General features: G+C 42.4%; 1 protein-coding gene across 1 annotated transcript; it reads right to left on the reverse strand.

Annotated features, from left to right (window-relative positions):
* Window positions 1–10,364: 10,364 nt before the first annotated feature.
* LOC118090891 (uncharacterized) lies at window positions 10,365–13,421 on the reverse strand. Its single transcript, XM_088651775.1, has one exon. The coding sequence runs from the start codon at window positions 13,419–13,421 to the stop codon at window positions 10,860–10,862; it is 2,562 nt and encodes an 853-aa protein (XP_088507901.1). The 3' UTR covers window positions 10,365–10,859.
* Between the last annotated feature and the right edge of the window lie 7,743 nt (window positions 13,422–21,164).

The following is a 21,164-nucleotide window of genomic DNA, read 5'->3' on the forward strand; positions in this document are numbered from 1 at the left end:
ATACTTTCAGAATTTATATAAAAGAGAAATGAAAAGATAATCAACATACAGGAATATATATATAAAGTGTCAAATGTCAAAAATAAAACAAGAAGAGAAAGTTCTCTTAAATACACAAATAACAGACCAAGAAATCTCCAATGCAATAAGTCAAATAAAGGTGGGTAAATCACCAGGACCAGATGGATTATCAGCAAAGTATTATTTAAAAAATGTAGAGAACATCTTGTAAATCCAATGAAAGATATAATGAATGAAATATTAACAAATGGGGAAATTCCAGAAACATGGAAGAAAGCTTATATTACCTTGATTCCAAAACAAGATATAGATCTGACTTTGATCAAAAATATTTGCTAATATTTTAGCTAATAAATTGAAAAAGGTCTTAAATGTTTATATACATCCAGACCAAGCTGGATTCCTCCAGGTAGATAGATTAAAGAGCATATAATAGAAGAAATGAGAAAAAAGCAGCAATGATGGGAGACTTCCGGTCTGCCGCGCTGGCATGGAGGCGCAGAGACCTCGAGCTCCAAGGTCTCTGGCATCGCGAAGGGGGGGGGAAATCCGCGGGGGCACGCGGATCCCCGTAAAAACCCCTGGTAGAGCGTCCAGGGGGCATAGCAGCCCAGCAGAGCTCCAAACGCGACTCCTCCGCTGCCCGGGAAGCTCAGTAGAGCCCCCAAGAGCCAGCGGAGTGGCGGTCACGGGAGCCATTTTGGGCACCATCGTTACCTCCAGAGAGCGAAGCTTCGAGCCTATAGCCTGCAAGTGGTGGATTCTTCCTGAAAAAAGTTAAGACCTGGACTAAGTAAGTCAAAATTTATTGATTGGGATCAAGAATTTGGTACCGGGAGGAGGCGTAAAAAGGAAGTCAGCCCCCCCCAACTGAGTATGGAATGAAGCAGTAAGCTTGGAAACCCCAGAAATACAGTTTTAAAGAACTTTTTCCTGATGCAGAGTAAAGGGAAAAGTTAAACGTGCATTTAATCTCTGCAAAAGACTGAGATCTGACAAGAAAGAACCCTCCTGTGAACTTGGAGCTGGGTCAAAGGAAGTATCGGCTAGTCTTCTTTGTGACGTCACAATAGAAAGGAATGTGCCTGTCTGAGAGTGAGAGACTGAGAGCTGTAAACAGATGAGGAGGATTTATTTTAAAAATAACTCCAAGGCTACTCATTACTGACTTTGAGGAGAAAAAGAAAAGAATTAAAGGTGGGATTCAGACCGAATTGGATTAAAATCTTCTTTTTTTTACACTGGACAAATAATAACAACACCACTTCCTGTCTGTTACAAACATGGAGGAATTTGGCAGTGGACTGGGAGAGAAAGTTCTGGATGGCGGTGAGGAAGACACACAGTAGATTTATTGATACTGAAAACAATTCTGGAACTGACAGAGGAGGCGAGTATCTCTAAACTTGACACATGGCTTTTGGTGGATAAGATTGTGGAAGTACCAGTACTGAACACTGAAACAGATGAATCACTTGAACTTAGAAAGCAAGAAAAGGGAGAAGAAAAAAGACCAGAGGTGCACGACTGCGTTGGTGTGACTTATGGAGAAATCCCAGAAGAGGAGAAATACAACCTTGAAGGACAATGTGCTGAACCAACAGACTTGATTTGTGAGAAAGATACTGTTCCACTGGGGGAGAGGTGGAACAGGGAGGGAATCAAGAAGAAACCACTGTTTCACTGGTGGGAGAGGTGAAACAGCGGAGGGCGGGAGTTCAAAAGCCCCCCCCCAAAGGGGAACAAAAAGGTTAATACCCCAGTGAGAGAGGGGAAGAAGGAAGTAGGTGGGGGGCAGAAAGAGAAAGATAATGAGAATGGAAATAAAGTGTGGGAATTACAGAAGAGGGGGGAAAGGGTTCGGCAAAATTTGGATTGGGACAGATTGGGAGTGGGTTGAGCGAGTCCTGTATTACTTTGTATTGATAAAAAATGGTCTGAATTCGGAATGTATTAAGGAACTGGCTGATGCCTCTGGAGATACCGATTCCAAGGATAGGGGGACAGATTTTGTTTTGTGGGTTGGAATAATAGGGGGTAAAAGATTTTGATAGATAAATTGGAATATTTTTGGGTAAAGGGTAGAGATTAGTAGTTAAATAATAGTAATGTGAAGTGTGAAGGGTTATTAGCAACAAAGAAGTTACAACCTAGAAAAAAAACGTGATTTTAGAATTGGGAACTGCAAGAATCATAGAATCGTAGAGTTGGAAGAGACCACAAGGGCCATCCAGTCCAACCCCCTACCAAGCAGGAAACACCATCAAAGCATTCTTGACATATGCCTGTCAAGTCTCTGCTTAAAGACCTCCAAAGAAGGAGACTCCACCACACTCCTTGGTAGCAAATTCCACTGCCGAACAGCTCTTACTGTCAGGAAGTTCTTCTTAATGTTTAGGTGGAATTTTCTTTCTTGTAGTTTGAATCCATTGCTCCGTGTCCGCTTCTCTCGAGCAGCAGAAAACAACCTTTCTCCCTCCTCTATATGACATCCTTTTATATATTTGAACATGGCTATCATATCACCCCTTAACCTTCTCTTCTCCAGGCTAAACATACCCAGCTCCCTAAGCCGTTCCTCATAAGGCATCATTTCCAGGCCTTTGACCATTTTCGTTGCCCTCTTCTGGACATGTTCCAGCTTGTCAATATCCTTCTTGAACTGTGGTGCCCAGAACTGGACACAGTACTCCAGGTGAGGTCTGACCAGAGCAGAATATTACTTCCCTTGATCTAGATGCTATACTCCTATTGATGCAGCCCAAAATTGCATTGGCTTTTTTAGCTGCTGCATCACACTGCTGACTCATGTCAAGTTTGTGGTCTACCAAGACTCCTAGATCCCTTTCACATGTACAAGAGTTAGTGTAATATTTAGAACTCAAGAAGGGAGAATGAGGAAGTCTGAAATGTTTAGATTTGAAGTTATAGAGTTGAATTTTTGTATTTTTATTTTTATCTTTTTCTTTCTTTATCTATTTTATTGTTATTGATATGTGAAGAATTTTGGGGAATGAGATTTGTTGAAATTGTCTTATATTTTTCCTTTTTTGTATTTTTCTATGTTGTTGTTTTTTCCTTTTTCTCTGTCTATAAAATCCAATAAAATTATTTTTTAAAAAAAGCAGCAATGATGTTTATAGATGCGGAAAAAGCATTTGACAATATATCTTGGGATTTTATGAAGAAAGTGATGGAAGAAATGGAATATGGTGAAAAGTTTATAGAAGGGATACAAGCTGTATATACAAGGATGTCCATTATCACCTTTATTATTGATTCGGGTCCTGGAGGTTTTGAACAGAAATATAAGCAGATAAACAGATTGTGGGAATAAGAATGGGGGAAATGAATTTAAGTTGAAAGCATTTGCTGATGACTTGGTAATTACAGTTGAGGAACCAAAACTATGTCTCCCTAAAGCTTTAGAAAAAATACAAGAGTTTGGGCGAGTGGCAGGATTTAAATTAAATAAAAGACAAAAAAAATTAACAAAAAAAATGATGGAACTGGAGAAAAAGGAATTACAGGAGATTACAAAATTAGAAATTCATGAAAAACTCAAAAATATAGGAATTTGGCTTGCCAATAAAAATAAAAATTTATATAAGGAAAGTTAGGAATGAGATTAAGGAAGATTTGGAAATTTGGAATAGAATGAATCGTTCTTTGATGGGAAGGATAGCAACAATAAAGATGAATGCACTACCAAAGATGTTATTTTTATTTCAGTCAATATTGATAATAAGTAATCTTGTCTGCTTCAGAAACTGGCAAAAAGATATTTCTAATTTTGTCTGAAATGGGGAAAAGCCTAGAATAAAATATAAAATACTTATAGATATCTAAGATAGAGGAGGCATTTCTCTTAAATTTGTATTATGAAGCAGCTTGCATTACGTGGATTTGGCACTGGAATAAATTAGAGAGATGAAATATTAGATCTGGAAGGAAATGATAATAGTTTTGGTTGGCATTCATATTTATGGTATGGGAAAGATTAAAAAACAAAGTTTTTTCATAATCATATAATAAGAAAAACGCTTATAAAAGTTTGGAATAAATATAAAGACTTTCTAGAACCAAAAACCCTATGGTGGTTCTCACCGGTGGAAGCGTTAGCATCAAAACATCTTAGTAAGAGAGGAAATTGGCTATCGTATAGAGAATTATTAAGAGAGGTGGAAACAGAGATAAAGCTGAAAGAACTTGAGGAATTGAAGATCTATTCACAAAGTTGCTTACCGTATTTTTTGCTCCATAAAACGTATCCACCCCTATCCCTATGATCAATCATAATTTTGTATTTTATTCTCGGTTTCTTGCCATTCCATATGAATTTGGTAATTGCTTTCTTCCAGTCCTTAAATATTTTACTTTTGCCCAATAATGGTAGATTTTGAAATAGATATATCATTTTAGATACCACACACATTTTTACTACTGACCCTCTCCCCAATAATGACAGGTTTAATTTATCCCATAGTTCCAAATTCTTCTTTATTTTTTTCCATATTTCCCCATAATTCTCCTGAATCAGGTCGATTCCCTTGACCGTTGTCTGTACGCCCAAATATTTTATTTTGCGATCATTTCCCGTATTGCGCTAATTTCCCGTATTCTTTTATCCTATCTATGGCTCTTGGAATACTATGGATAGGGTCTTCCGTTGTTATTATTATGTCATCTGCGTAGGCTTTGATTTTAAATGTTTTACTTCCTATAACAATGCCTTTGATATCCTTGTCCTCTCTTATATTTTTTAATAATATTTCTAGGGTGATAATGAAAAGAATAGGGGATAAGGGGCACCCCTGTCTGGTGCCTCTCATGATTTTTATTTCCTTTGTCTGCCTGCCATTTATTAATATTTTGGCCTTTTGAGTTCTATAGATAGCTTTAATGGCATTTCCCAGCTTTTCTCCTATCCCTATCTTTTCTAATGTTTTTATCATAAACGGCCACGCCACCCTATCAAAGGCCTTCTCAGCGTCTATTGATAATAATGCTGCCTGTTTATCCCTACGGTTCTCTAAGCATTCCAGAATATTTATTATGTTTCTTATATTATTTCTTGCGACCCTCCCTTTAACAAAACCTACTTGATCCTTATGTATAATATCATCTAATATTAAACTTAGTCTATCGGCTAATATTTTAGTAAATATTTTATAGTCGCTATTTAGTAGCGAAATCGGTCTATAATTTCCAGGGTCCTCTCTGTCCGAATTTGGTTTTGAAATCAATATAATTTGGGCTTCCATCCATGATTGGGGGTTGATTCCATTCTTTATTACTAAATTCATTACTTTTTTTAGGGGATCCAATAAAATTTCTTCTAGCTCTTTATAATATTCTAAGGGTAGCCCATCAGGGCCGGGTGCTTTTCCTTTCTTCATACACTTTATTGCTTTTACAATCTCTAGGGTTGTTATGTCCTCATTTATACGAGCTATTTTTTCTGCTGGGATTTGGGGTAGGCGGTATTGCTTTAAAAATTCTTCAATTTCCTGTATGGAGGCTTCTTCTCTTTGATATAATAATTCATAAAATTTTTGAAATATCTTCATAATTTCTTCTGTTTTACTATAATATTTCCCATCCGATTTTATCCTATTAATTATTTTTTCATCATTTTTCTTTTTTATTTGCCAATTCAATAATTTGCTGGGTTTATTGGCCCATTCAAAATTTTTATATTTCCAAAATTGTATTTTATATTCCAATTCTTGATCTATTATTTTCTCAAATTCCGTTCTTAATAATTTCAATTCCTGTTCCAACTTTTTCGAATATTTTTTACATAATGTTTTTTCTTTGCTCCTTATTTCCTGTAATATCTTTTCTTTCATTGATTCTTTGGCTTTTCTCTCCTTTGCGTTCTGCTGTATAAAATATCCCCGCATTACCGCCTTTCCCGCATCCCATACCATTAACGGGTCAACCTCCCCGTTGTTATTTAATTCAATGTATTCTTTCAATTTCTTTTTTGCTTCTTGGATTATTTGAGGGTTATTTAAAAGGAAGGTATTTAGCCTCCGTTTTTTCTCTTTTTGTTCTTCTTTTAGTATTAGGACTATTGTGTTGTGGTCTGATAGGGTCTGGGGGCCTATCTCTACCTTATGAGTTCTAATTAACAATTCTTTTGGCGCCCATATAGCATCAATTCTGCTCGCAGTATGGTAACGTGCGGATATATGTGTATATTCCTTTGCTATAGGATTATGATACCTCCAGGCGTCCAATAAATTTAGATTGTCCATTAATTCCACAAATTTCTTTGGTAAGATTGTTTTCCTTTTCCCCCTTCCCCCTGCCTCGCATTCTTTATCTAATTCTGGGTCTATTATTCCATTTAAGTCACCCATTATGATTATCTTTTCTCCCATATACTTCATTAATTGCTTTTCCAACTTTTCCAAGAACTTGATCTTACTTCCATTTGGAGCATAAATCCCTACCCATATCCATTGCTGTCCTTCGTGTATTGTTTTTACTATGACTATTCTTCCTTCCCTGTCAGTCCAAATTAATTCTGGGTTCCATTTTTGATTAATATATATAACTACTCCTCTCTTCTTTATTTCGTCAGCAGCAATAAATTCTTTTCCCAACTTTTCGTTTTTGAGGACCCTCACGTGTTTCTTATTTATATGGGTCTCTTGGAGACAAATTACGTCCCAATTGTGCTTTTTTAATACATGGCTCACTCTATTGCGTTTCTTTTTGTTATTCAATCCATTCACATTCCATGATATTATTCTAAAATTCATGTTTATTAAGTATTGTTAATAATAATAATGATGATAAAGGAAAATAGAAATATTGTAATTTAAACTAATTAATTATTCAATAAGGGAAGTTAGAAGGACGAGGGGGGAAAAGCAATTACAATAATCAACACACTTAAAGAAAACTATTGATTAGTCTAAGCAGAATCAAGGGGAGTAAATAAAATAAGAAATATATATATATATATATTCCACCTTTGAGCAGTGATTTATATTCAGACATTCAGTCTTGCTTACTAACGAAGTTCACCATCTTTCTATCATTACGACCAGTTCTCAATCATTCTTCCATTTCTCCTTCTTCTTGTTGATCTGTTTCTTCGTCTTCCTTTTCTTCTCCGTCTATTTCTTCTCCACTGAGATTGTCCTCTTCCTCATCTGACTTAGAAGGTTGATCCTGGTCTTGATTTTTGAGGGCTTTTGTCTTGTCCCCCCCCCCCAATTCCTGTGCGTATGTCCTATAAAATCTTAAAGGCAGCAGGGTTATCAAATTTCCTCCATCTTCCCTTGAAGGAAAATACCATTCTTTCTGGATACTCCCATTTGAAAAAAACTTTTTTGGACTTTAGAGCTTTGGCCAGGAATTGATATTTTTTCCTTTTATGAAGCAGTCTTGGTGGAATTTCTTTTAGTATGTATATTTCTGTTCCTTCCATCACTAGTTTCTTTTTCCCTTTTGTTTTTAATATTTTGTTGCGCAGCCACATGTTGGTAAAAGTGACTAAACAGTCTCCAGGCCAATTATTTGCCTTGGCTTTTTTTGAGTTGACTCTGAAAGCTTCTTCTATTCTAGTCTCTATATCTAATTCTTCCAGGTCCAACCATTTCGCCAAGGCAGTTGTTAATTTCTTCTCAATGTCTTCATTAGCTTGCTCTGGTATGTTTCGGAATCTCAGAATTTTCTCTCTCATTTTCATCTGTAGCATCGCAAGCACATCCTGCGATGCTTCCAGTGCAGCCTTCTGGTCTTCCATATCCTTTTTCATCTTGTCCAGATCTTTCTTTCCTTCTCTTTTTTCCTTGGCCTGGTTTTTCAATGAGTTTTCTAATGTCTGATTTTTTTCTTGCAATTCCTGTGCCAACTCTATTGCCTTAGTGGAGTTTTCCTCAACTTTATTTATTTGCTCTCTGATTTCTTGTTTATCTTTTTCATTGGATTCTATTTTTTCTTCCACCTTTTCCACTTTATCTTCCAAGCTTTTCACTCTATCGTTCATTTCCTTCTTAATTTCATTCATTTCCTTCTTAATTTCTGTGAGGTCTTGTTTGACCTCTCCAATATCGCTCTTGAGGCTCAGGATTAAGTCCTTAAGGTCCAGTTCGTGTTCTGCCATTGATGTCCTTCTATGTGTTGTGGAGGCTGCATTTGCCTTCTTTGATTTCTCCATTTTTTCTGTTTTATTTACTTGTCTTGCAGTATTGTTTCTCCCCACACGGTGTCATTAGTCTCTATGTCGTTTGTCTGGTGGGGGTTCTCTCTTTCCATCTGTTATAGCTATGTTTCTTTGTACAGTAAGATATCACTTTTCAGCAGTCCTCCTTAAAAAAGTTCTTTTCACTGCTACGTCACTTCTGAGTTCTCTTTCCCCTTGTCTGCTTAGTCATAATTTTTCAGTGAGTCGTCGCCATTTTATTTTATTCGGATTCACTGTTCCTGGATCAGATTCCTTTTAAAAATAGCGTTTAAATAAGGTTTAAATAAAATACTCCTGTTTGTATGGCTGCAATTTCCCCCCCCTTACTTTCTTACTTTTTAGGAGGGAAAAATTGCGTCTTATGGAGTGAAAAATACGGTACATCATAGACAACTAAATGAACAGTTTAAGGAAGACATACGAAATTACTTCTAAAAATGTATAATCTCTTGCTGTATGGGGGAACGCTGGACGAAATGGTAAAGTTGGCACAAATAAAATGGGCTCAGCATCTAGGTCACATAATACAACTTGAAGACTGGGAAAAGATGTGGAAGGTGAATTAAAAAATTACAGATTGTATTTTATTGAAAGAGAATTATATGAAAATGCAGGCTGAGAGCCTACCAGCCTGCCGACTGTCTCGCCAGAGTGGTGCATGCTCTGGCTATCTCTCGCTAGGACTACTGCAATGCGCTCTACATGGGGCTACCTTTGAAGGTGACCTGGAAACGGCAACTGAATGGGAGCAGCCACCGAGACCACATCTCACTGGTCCTAAAGGATCTTCCCTGACTCCCAGCACATTTCCAAGCAGAATTCAAACACTTGGTGCTGACCTTGAAAGTGTCATGGCTGCATTTTTCAGGCAAAGAAATATATTGATCTAATGTAGAGAGATCATATCCAGTGTATTGGTTTAAGAGGTTTTTGGTAGTTTGTGTGAATCATGGGGCTCATGAGTGAAGATGGGGCCCCCAGGAGACATCCGGGGGAAATCCCCCCATTAAATTACAGCATTTTAAGTTTTCTTCAAAAGGCCTGGGGGGCAAGGATGGACTTCTGGTGAAGAAGCAGTGCTTGGAGATCATGCAGTTGGGGAGGGGGGTGACAGAGTTTGGTGCCAAAACCAAAGTTACTTTACATCTAAAATTATACTCACTATTGTGAGACATTACCTTCATTATTTCAGTACTATACAATTTTACAGTAAAGTATATATAAACACCAGAACTTCACATATACCTCATGTTTTTAAGAATGATTTCCTGCTGAGTTCATTGCTCAGAATGACTCTGAGAGATACACCTCCCACACTCCATACATCTAAATGGGTCCTCCCCTGTGAGACTCCCTAGATCAGGGGTCCCCAGACTACGGCCCGGGGGCCGGATGCGGCCCAATTAGCCTGCCAATCCGGCCCGCGACGACGCCCGCCGCTGCCGCCCGCTCTTACGGTGCGCAGTGCGGCAACGCTCTTCCGGGTTGGGAAAAAAGCGCTGAAAATCCTTGTGCGCATGCGTATGGGCCTCTCCCGACCCGGAAAAAGTCATTTCTGGTGCACTTCCGGGTCGGGGGAGGCCCACGCGCATGCGCACAACGGATTTTCGGCGCTTTTCCCACCCTGGAAGCGCGCCGCTGCGCCAGTAAGCGATCGGCGCGGTGGGAACCGGCCCAAACACCGGTAAGTCTGGGGACCCCTGCCCTAGATGTTCCTTAAGCACTTCATTATAAGTAAATAACTTTCTGCAATCTTTCCTTTTAAATTGCTTATCCTCTTTGAGTTTGTTGTTGGTTTCTACGGTTCCAACTCTAAAAGTTCTTCCTGTCCATCAGTCTGTTGATGTGGGACTTCCACTCTGACTGAAGCCATACAATTAAACGCTTTCTCCCCACTGTGTCGGCGGATGTCTTCCTCAACCATTTTCACTCTGACTGAAGCTTTTTCCGCACTCCATACATTAAAATGATCTCTCCCCGTGTGAGTCCTTTGGTGTTTTCTAAGGTTTCCATTCAGACTGAAGCTCTTTCCACACTCCATACACTGAAATGGTTTCTCTCCTGTGTGAGTCCGCTAGTGTATTTTAAGCCTTGCATTCTCACTAAAACTCTTTCCACACTCCATACATTTAAATGGTTTTTCCCCTGTGTGAGTCTGTTGATGTATATTGAGGTGTCTACTCTGGCTAAAGCTTTTTCCGCACTCCATACATTTAAATGGTTTCTCCCCTGTGTGAGTCTGTTGATGTCTTCTGAGGTGTCCACTCTGACTGAAGCTCTTTCCACACTCTATACATTTAAATGGTTTCTCCCCTGTGTGAATCCGCTGGTGTATTTTGAGCCTAGTATTCTCACTAAAACTCTTTCCACAGTCCATACAGTGAAATGGTTTCTCACCTGTGTGAGTCCGCTGGTGTATTTGAAGGCTTGTATTCTCACTAAAACTCTTTCCACACTCCATACAATTAAATGGTTTCTCCCCTGTGTGATTCTGTTGATGTCTATTGAGCTGTGTTCTCTGACTGAAGTTCATTCCACACTCCATACATTGAAATGGTTTCTCTCCTGTGTGAGTTCGCTGGTGTATTCTAAGGCTTAGATTGTAACTGAAGCTCTTTCCACACTCCAGGCATTAAAATGGTTTCTCTCCTGTGTGAGTCCGTTGATGTATATTGAGGTGTCCACTCCGAGTGAAGCTCTTCCCACAATCCATACATTTATATGGTTTCTCTCCTGTGTGAGTCTGCTGATGGCTTCTAAGCCTTGCATTGAAACTGAAGCTCTTTCCGCATTCCATGCATTTAAATGGTTTCTCCCTAGTGTGAGTCCGTTGATGTATTCTAAGGCTTGCATTGAAACTGAAGCTCTTTCCGCATTCCATGCATTTAAATGGTTTCTCTCTTGTGTGAGTCTGTTGATGTTTTCTGAGGTGTCCACTCTGACTGAAGCTCTTCCCACACTCCATGCATTTAAATGGTTTTTCACCTGTGTGAGTTCGCTGGTGTATTTTAAGGTTTGTATTGGAACTGAAGCTTTTTTCACACTCCAGGCATTTAAATGGTTTCTCCCCTGTGTGACTCCGTTGATGTATTCTGAGGTGTCCACTCTGACGGAAGCTCTTTCCACACTCCATACATTTATATGGTTTTTCACCTATGTGAGTTCGCTGGTGTATTTTAAGGCTTGTATTGTAACTGAAGCTCTTTCCACACTCCATACATCTAAAGGGTTTCTCCCCTGTGTACGTCCGTTGATGTCTTCTGAGGTGTCCACTCTGAAAGAAGCTCTTCCCACACTCCTTGGATTCATATGGTTTTTCACCCATGTGTGTCCGCTGATGTATTTTAAGGTCACCATTCTGACTGAAGCTCTTTCCGCACTCCATGCATTTAAATGGTTTTTCTCCTGTGTGAGTCCGTTGATGTATATTGAGGTGTCCACTCTGTCTAAAGCTCTTTCCGCACTCCAAGCATTTAAATGGTTTTCCCCCTGTGTGAGTTCGGAGATGAATATTGAAGTCTCCACTCTGACTGAAGCTCTTCCCACACTCCATACATTTATATGGTTTTTCACCTGTGTGAGTTCGCTGGTGTATTTTAAGGCTTTTATTGTAACTGAAGCTTTTTCCACACTCCAGGCATTTAAATGGTTTCTCCCCTGTGTGAGTCCGTTGATGTATTCTAAGGTTTGCATTGAAACTGAAGCTCTTTCTGCACTCCATACATTTATATGGTTTTTCACCTGTGTGAGTTTGCTGGTGTATTTTAAGGCTTATTTTGTAACTGAAGCTCTTTCCACATTCCAGGCATTTAAATGGTTCCTTCCCTGTGTGAGTCCGTTGATGTATATTGAGGTGTCCACTCTGAATGAAGCTCTTCCCATACTCCATACATTTATATGTTTTCTCTCCGGTGTGAGTCTGTTGATGGCTTCTAAGGATTGTATTGTAACTGAAGGTCTTTCCGCATTCCATGCATTTAAATGGTTTATCTCCTGTGTGAGTCTGTTGATGTCTTCTGAGGTGTCCACTCTGGCTGAAGCTCTTTCCACACTCCATACATTTATATGGTTTTTCACCTGTGTGAGTCCGTTGATGTACTCTAAGGTTTGCATTGAAACTGAAGGTTTTTCCACACTCCATACATTTAAATGGTTCCTTCCCTGTGTGAGTCCGTTGATGTATATTGAGGTGTCCACTCTGAATGAAGCTCTTCCCACACTCCATACATTTATATGGTTTCTCTCCTGTGTGAGTCTGTTGATGTCTTCTGAGGTGTCCACTCTGACTGAAGCTCTTCCCACACTCTGAGCATTTAAATGGTTTCTCCCCTGTGTGAGTCCGGAGATGACTATTGAAGTGTGCACTCTGACGGAAGTTCTTTCCACACTCCATACATTTATATGTTTTTTCACCTGTGTGAGTCTGTTGATGTCTTCCAAGACTTGCATTGAAACTGAAGCTCTTTCCGTATTCCAAGGATTTAAATGGTTTCTCCCCTGTATGAGTCCGTTGATGGCTTCTAAGCGATGAATTGAAAGTGAAGCTCTTTCCACACTCGATACATTTAAATGGTTTCTCCCCTGTGTGAGTCCGTTCATGTAACTTAAGGTATGCACTCTGACTGAAGCTCTTTCCACACTCCATACATTTATATGGTTTCTCCCCTGTGTGGCTCTGTTCATGTCTATTGAGCTGTGTTCTCTGACTGAAGTTCATTCCACACTCCATACATTTATATGGTTTCTCTCCTGTGTGAATCTGTTGATGTCTTCTAAGGTTTCCATTATCTCTAAAGCACTTTCCGCACTCCATGCATTTAAATGGTTTCTCTCCTGTGTGAGTCTGTTGATGTCTTCCAAGACATGCATTGAAACTGAAGCTCTTTCCACACTCCATACATTTAAATGGTTTCTCCCCTGTATGAACCCGTTGGTGTCTTCTAAGGTTTGCATTCTCACTAAAGACCATTCCACACTCCATACATTTAAATGGTTTCTCCCCTGTGTGAGTCTGATGATGTCTATTGAGGTGTCCACTCTGACTGAAGTTCTTTCCACACTCCATGCATTTAAATCGTTTATTGTGCATGTGAGTTCTAAGTTTTCCACTATCAGTGGAACCTTTTCCACTCTGCATATCTTTAAATGGTTTCTCCTCTGTTTGAGTTCCTTGATATGAACTATGTGTTCTCATTCAGTGAAGCATATTCCACATTTCACACATTTTAATGACTATTCCCAGTGAAACGAAAGGTGTTCTGTCTCCCAGAATTCTGACTGTCTTCTCCATCACCTTCCTCAGAGTTGGAGGAAAGGAAATCCTGTTTGGGTTTCAAGGAAGAGAACAAAGGGAAAGAGAACACATCAATGGCCATTAGCACCTTTTGCTATTTCAACATCTCCTACACACTCCCACGTCCTACCCATGTTCCCAATTTTTAGGAAATGAAGTTGCAATGTTGCCAAATGATAGCAATTCATGAGCAACTTTCATAATCCTCAATCAATGTTAATACAGCATCATGCTTTTTAAATGAATGATGTGCTGCCTGATCTTGTGTCCATCTTCTGATGCAGGACTAACCTAAAATGACACCGAAAAGCAGGATATTCAAGACAAATACTTAGTGGAATATCATAATAATGTGATGTCATGGGGTGTTAGGGGAGCGGTAGTACCTTTGGTGGGGGACATGTCATGTACCTTCTGGGGAAATCTACCTGCACTCAGTTATCACCTGTGGCTTCCAGAAGCTGTCAGCATGCAACAGCGGCCGTGATCCAAGCAACGGCTTCAACCGGCCGGCAAACCAGGTGAGGATAGCTGATGGCTCTCAAATCCTTGGTGGGTTGGGGAATTCTGCTGCAGGTGAAGGCAGGCCCTGGTCTATGGAGAGGATGAGAACAGTTAAGAAGGTAGATTCTGTTCTTGCTGCAGAAGAAAGTGAAGGGCAGATGGGGCTCGTTGAGAAGGAAAACTCTCGTTCGAAACCTCTGCTGCCTCGTGGGTTATGTTCAGGAGAAGAAAAGGCTATGGAGGAAAAGCTACACAAACCCAGGGCGGTGTCTCTAAGAGGGTTGGATGTGCCCTGCACACCTTCTTCATGCAACTCCTGCAGCTAATCTGGTGCCAAACCTACTGCTCTGCTTTCCTTGGCACCATATCAGCCAGGCTGAGAAGGAGGTCTTGTTCTCTAGGCAGCCCAGGAGCCCCAAACACTCTGCCCAGGTTTCCATTGCTGCTCACCCACAGTTTCAGGCAGAGAGATGAGCTCAGAGCTGTGGATCAAAGTCTCTCCAATGTGGAATAAGGGAAACAGAAGCGCTATTTACATCATACATCACTGTAAATATATCTGAAATGTTTGTCTTTTGAAGAAAAGACCACCAAGTATCCAATGGCCCCTTCAAAGCTAATGAAAGTATTGTGCCTGGAGCTTTTGGGATTCAGGCCTCATCATGGGACTGAAACTGCCCTGGTTGTGCTGATGTATGGTGTGCAATAGGCTAGAGACAGAGGGCGAAACTCTTTCCTGGTTCTGCTGGATCTCTCAGCGTTTTTGGAGACATTTGTCCATAGTATCCTTCTGGACCCTCTAGGGGAGCGAATAGTCAGGTCAAAAGTTGTTGAACTTTCTTGAGGAAGACCCATTGGAGGAAGGCCTGAGCCCAGAGTCCCACTGGGAAAGACCTCTGGGTTTTCCTTATTTTTTTCCTTTTAAATTTATTTTTATTTTTAAAAAAACTTTAAAAAAAATTTTACCTCCCCTTTTCCCTTTTTAAAGGGGAAACAATTATACATTTTTTGTTATTTAAACTATAAATATCATGAAATTGTGGTTTTTTTCTCGAAGTGACACACCACCCGAGTTATGCTCGGTTTTTTGGCGAATTTTGACACACTAAGCTCCAAAGGTTGCCCATCACTGATCTATATGAAGCCGCTGGGAGAGATCATCAGAGGTTTGGGCTGGGTGTTCACCACTATATGGATGATACCCAGCTCTACCTCTCCTTTAAATTGGAACCAGCAAAGGCGCTGAATGCCCTGTGCCAATAGGTGTTTGGAGGATGGATGGCGGCTAATAGATTGAGGTTGAATCCTGACAAGACAGAAGTACTGTTTGTGGGGGACAGGAGGCGGGCAGGTGTGGCGGACTCCCTGCTCCTGAATGGGGTAACTATGCCCCTGAAGGACCAGGTGCGCAGCCTTGGGGTCATTTTGGACTCACAGCTGCCCATGGAGGCACTGGTCATTTCTGTGTCCAGGGCAGCTGTCTGCCAGCTCCATCTGGTATTCCAGCTGAGACCCTACCAGCCTGTCCAGGGGTCAGCAACCTTTTTCAGTCATGGGCCAGTCCACCGTCCCTCATGTGGTGGGCCAGACTATTTTTTTGGGGGGGGGGTATGAACAAATTTCTATGCCCCACAATAACCCAGAGATGCATTTTAAAGAAAAGAACACATTCTACTCATGTTAAAACACACTGATTCCTGGACTGTCTGTGCACTGGATTGAGAAGGTGATTGGGCCGCATCCAGCCCACGGGCCTTAAGTTGCCTACCCCTGCTGTGGACTGTCTCACTAGAGTGGTGCATGCTCTTGTTATCTCCTGCTTGGACTATTGCCACGTGCTCTACGTGGGGCTACCTTTGAAGGTGACCCAGAAACTGAAACTAATTCAGGATGTGGACCTAGACACACCCTAGACTGGGAGCAGCCGCCGAGACCACACAACACTGATCCTAAAGGATCTTCCCTGGCTCCCAGTGCATTTCCAAGCCCTATTCAAACTGTTTGTGCTGACCTTTAAAGTGTCATGGTTGCATTTTTCAGGCAAGAAAAGTATTGATCTAATACAGGCATCCCCAAACTGCGGCCCTCCAGATGTTTTGGCCTACATCTCCCATGATCCCTAGCTAAGAGGACCAGTGGTCAGGGGTGATGGGAATTGTAGTCCAAAACATCTGGAGGGCTGGAGTTTGGGGGTGCCTGATCTAAAAATATAGAGATCATTCCTAGTCTATTGGTTCAGGAAGGTTCTGGTCGTTTTACTCTGCATGATTCAAAGCAGCTGTTTTCTCTATTTGGAACATTTTACCTGATAATGCAGTTTCCTTTCTGCTAAGAGCAGGTGGTGAGATAAATTGTTATGAGGTTATGCAGAACCTCCTTTTGTTTGGGAACCAGATGAAGCTGGTTAAACTGGAGTGAGCCAGGCTTCTTTTCCAGTCCCAAGGTTACATATTTGCTCTGCTCTGCTCTGGTCAGACCTCACCTGGAGTATTGTGTCCAGTTCTGGGCACCACAGTTCAAGAAGGATACTGATAAGCTGGAACGTGTCCAGAAGAGGGCAACCAAATTGGTCAAAGGCCTGGAAACGATGCCTTATGAGGAACGGCTTAGGGAGCTGGGTATGTTTAGCCTGGAGAAGAGAAGGTTAAGGGGTGATATGATAACCATGTTCAAATATATAAAAGGATGTCATATAGAGGAGGGAGAAAGGTTGTTTTCTGCTGCTCCAGAGAAGCGGACACGGAGCAACGGATTCAAACTACAAGAAAGAAAATTCCACCTAAACATTAGGAAGAACTTCCTGACAGTAAGAGCTGTTCGGCAGTGGAATTTGCTGCCAAGGAGTGTGGTGGAGTCTCCTTCTTTGGAGGTCTTTAAGCAGAGGCTTGACAGCCATCTGTCAGGAATGCTTTGATGGTGTTTCCTGCTTGGCAGGGGGTTGGACTGGATGGCCCTTGTGGTCTCTTCCAACTCTATGATTCTATGATTCTATTCTATGATTCTATATTTGCTATTTTTTGGATCCTGTTATGCTTATTTGTCCAAGAGTCGGACATGACTAAACAACAACAGTAAAATACTCAGCTGAATTAATATCATTTTTTGCTGCCTCTTGAGCACTTTTCCTGCTCTGCTAATTACATGTCAGACATGCTCTGGAGATAGTTCTGGAGGAGAAAGATCTGCATCCTTAAACCTTCAGCAGCCTTGGCCCTGCAGTCCAGACTCCCATCCCTCGGTCTGGACACTGAGGTCCACCGCCGAGGGTCTTCTGCTGGTTCCCTCCCTGGGAGAAGCGAAGTCACAGGCAAGCAGGCAGAGGGTCTCCTGCCCTATGGAAAGCTCTCCCTTCAGAGGTCAAGGCCTCGCCCCTCTTCTTGGAAGACTCTTCCCCCCCCCCTAATGTTGCACTTCCCTGCCCTGGGAATGCTCCCCTCCCCCCACTCCCTCCCCCCTTTCCTCCCCCCCCAGTCTCCCCTGCACCCAGAGGCCCCCTTGCCAAGTCTGACCCCCCTCGCCCTGCGCGCCGCATCTCTCCATCCGGAAGGATCCTCCAAGACGAGATAGGGAGGGAGGGAGGGAGGGACCAGGGGGGGGTCTCTATCCAGGCGCCCCCCGCCCCCGTTAACCCTTTCCTGGCCAGCCTCTCTCCGCGCGGAGCCAGGGGAAACGGGGCAAGGGGGCATTGTGGGGACCCCCTGGGTGGGCGCCCCATGTCCGCCCCCCCCCCGCCAAGGCGCCTAAGGAGCCAAGGAAAGCCTCCCTCGCAGCACCGTGCAGGGATCCAGGCCCTCCCGGTGGGACCCACGGAAGGCTCTTTGGGGAGCTGGAGGGGGTCTCTGGGTCCTTTTCTCTCTCCCCCCGCGGCCCCTTTACCTCTTTTTCCTCGCTCCCGATTCTCTTTCCCACGGGGGGGGGTTCCCCTCCCCTTTCCGAAAGCGCGCGCCCCTAGAGCTATGGTGCTGTAGAGCAGCAATCCGGCGTAGAAGCTCCACTTCCGAGAGAAGCAGGCAGTTTGGGAGGGGGGCTCCCCCCCTCATTCCGGAGACAGAAGCGGACTTGCGAGGAAGAAGAGGAGGAGGAAGAAGAGGGGCAACGTATGGTGGGGGGATTTGGGGTAGTGGGGGCGGGCTGTGAGACTGATGTGCCGGGAGGGGAGGGAAAGAATTGAGTGGGGGGGGGGCAGGACAGGAAGGTTTTCCCCCTCCCCTCTTCCTTCTGTGGATCAGGAGAGCGGGGGAGGGGCTGATCCAGGCAATCCAGTTGCAAAGTGGGGTCCCGCACACTCACTGTTTACATTGCTCTGGTTACAGGTAGGTAGCCGTGTTGGTCTGGATCGAAGTAAAATAAAAAAATTCCTTCAGTAGCACCTTAAAGACCAACTTTTCACTGTATCTGAAGAAGTGTGCATGCACACGAAAGCTCATACCAAAATAAAAACTTAGTTGGTCTTTAAGGTGCTACTGAAGGAATTTTTTTGTTTACATTGCAATATCCTTCTCTCCCCCCCCCCCATGCCATGAGTTTAGATCCGTCTGTGTTTTAGTTATTGCTGCTGTTCAAACCAGGAATTGGGGGGGCAGTTACACGACTCTCCCAAAATCCCAAGTCCCCCCACAGCCTCTAACTAAAGCCAGGACAATGTCCGTTAACACAGGCACGAGACATACGCAACAGCCAAGAGGCTCAGAATAATAATAATAATAATAATAATAATAATAATAATAATAATAATAATAATAATTTATACCCCGCCCATCTGGCTGGGCTTCCCCTGCCACTCTGGGCGGCTTCCAACAAACATTAAAATACGGCCTATAAAATTGTAACAATAAGCGGATTCCATGAATCATGCGGTTTCCTCTGACTATCCAGTACAGAAAACTGTAGAAGCTTCAAATCATCCCCAAAATTCAACGGTTTGACGGATTTCCTTGGAAGAGGGGGGTCCAGGGCTCCCCCTGACTCCACAATCCCTTAGGAGCCAGGATGCGATCAAGGGCAGCACATGCCCCAGACAGAAATCCATCTAGATGGTGGGTTGAATCCTGATACTTTCGAAGGAGAAGCTCAGGAAAGCCTTGCAGGGGGATGTGTAAATACTGTTATGGTTATTTGGGGGGAAAGGGTAGTTAAAAGGTGTGTTTAACTGGGGGGGTATTGACAGGGATGGGTGACAGGCTCCTGTTTCTAAGTGCAAAGACTCCTACTTTGTGATGTATTTGTGACGAATCGATGATGCTGTTGGAAAATGGATTGTGGGAAATGGGGAGAGGTGTTAAAAGTTCATGCAACCATCTTCTCGGGGTTCCTACGCTTTGTGTGTTTGAACCTTCTTGCAGCAAATAAAGATCAGGTCTGCTGAACGCTGTTTTGCATCTTTAACGTGGCTGGAGAGGAGGGACCCGTGGGGAGTGGCATGGAGTAAATCCGCACCCCAGGATTTTCCCCTTATCAATGCCTTTTCCACCTGAGCCTCACCCCCTTACCTAAAAGCCTGACACCCGCAGTGTGACAGGATTGTGACTCCTGTCCTCAGTCAGCAAACAAAATAGCTTCCCCCCCCCCTGAGCAAAGCTAGGGCCTCCAATCCTTGAAATGAGAAGGGGAGAGGCTCAGGAATCCTTCAGGGAGCAGGCAGGAAGTGAGCTGCATAATAATAATAATAATAATAATAATAATAATAATAATAATAATAATAATTTATTTATACCCCGCCCACTCTGGGCGGCTTCCAACAAAATATTAAAATACAGAATTCCATCACATATTAAAAGATTCCCTAAACATAGGCTCCAGAAGCTCCTTTTCACGGATTCCTCCAACCCCCCCCCCCAAATACCACCTGCCTCCCCATTGGTCCTATGGCTCCTTCACATGCGGGGAAGCTGCAGCCCCTCCACAGATGCCCCTTGGGCCTGATCCTACACGGCTCACCTGACGTTCTGATGCAAGTGAGCCCTCCTTTCTCCTTCAAGGTGAACAGGGTTTCCCAAACTTGGGTCTCCAGCTGTTTTTGGACTATAGCTGCCATCACCCCAAACTAGCAATAGTGGTCAGGCATGATGGTGAAAAAGATCGTGAAACAGCTCCTTCTCCTCAAGGCAGGCATGTCCAAAGTCTGTTTTGGGGGCCTAATCCAGGCCACCGGTTGGTTCAATCCAGCCCCTGTGGCAGTTTATTTCCTGGGGTAAAATCCTAAAAAAATAATCTCAACAACTTAAATCCTAAAAAAAGCTCAAGAACTTCAACCCTAAAAAAGAGGTCAACAACTTTGGCCGGCCCTTTGGTCGGCCCTCACGGCCCTTCACTTCATCAAATCTGACCCCCTTTGAAAAATGTTTGGACACCACTGCCTTAAGGGATGCACAAGGAGCCCCTCTAGGAAACCATAAGTCTTACAACGTTGGAGAAACTAGATTCTGTGACTGTAGATTAAATATGTTTGCATGGTCCATTATCAGAGTTATAACTATGTTCATTTTTCGAGGGAAGGTGGCTCATGCTTAAGGGAGTGCCTGAGTGGGAAAATCATATGGAAATAATTGTTGATACGTCTTCCGTTGGAGTTAAAACTGATGTTCCTTTCTAAGCACAGGTAAATCGCCCCAGTAAGACTTAATAGTAATAGTAGGGTATGTAGAATTGCAGCCCAAGGCAGGTAAATTATGTTTTATATTCTTCCTTCTCCTCCTTCTTTGTACTTAATTAGAAAACATAGATTAGTAGGGTAATGGCTCTCCCTCCCTCCCTCCCTCCCTCTCTCTCTTTCTCTTTCTTTTCCATTCACTCTTCTGGATCAAGCTGTAAGATTTCACCTTCCCAGCCCCTCAGCTCCTACACCAAATCCCTTAAGGTACTTTGGCACAAAAAGGGGGGGGGAGTCCACTTTAATCTCCACCGGTAAATGGACATTCTGTCAAGCCTCTGCTTAAAGACCTCCAAAGAAGGAGACTCCACCACACTCCTTGGTAGCAAATTCCACTGTTTACTGGAGATTGTGTTTATCCAGCTGCCACGATGAGAAAAACTGCAAAATACACGAAAAGAGTGCAGGACACCTATTGTCCATTAGAAAAAGCATGGAACTAAAAGAGAATATATTGACAGGGAAAACTGTAGATTCCTTAAATCAAGCCA

This window comes from Zootoca vivipara, chromosome 9, assembly GCF_965207765.1.
Source record: "Zootoca vivipara chromosome 9, rZooViv2.hap1.1, whole genome shotgun sequence".
In the NCBI taxonomy this organism is placed as follows: domain Eukaryota; kingdom Metazoa; phylum Chordata; class Lepidosauria; order Squamata; family Lacertidae; genus Zootoca; species Zootoca vivipara.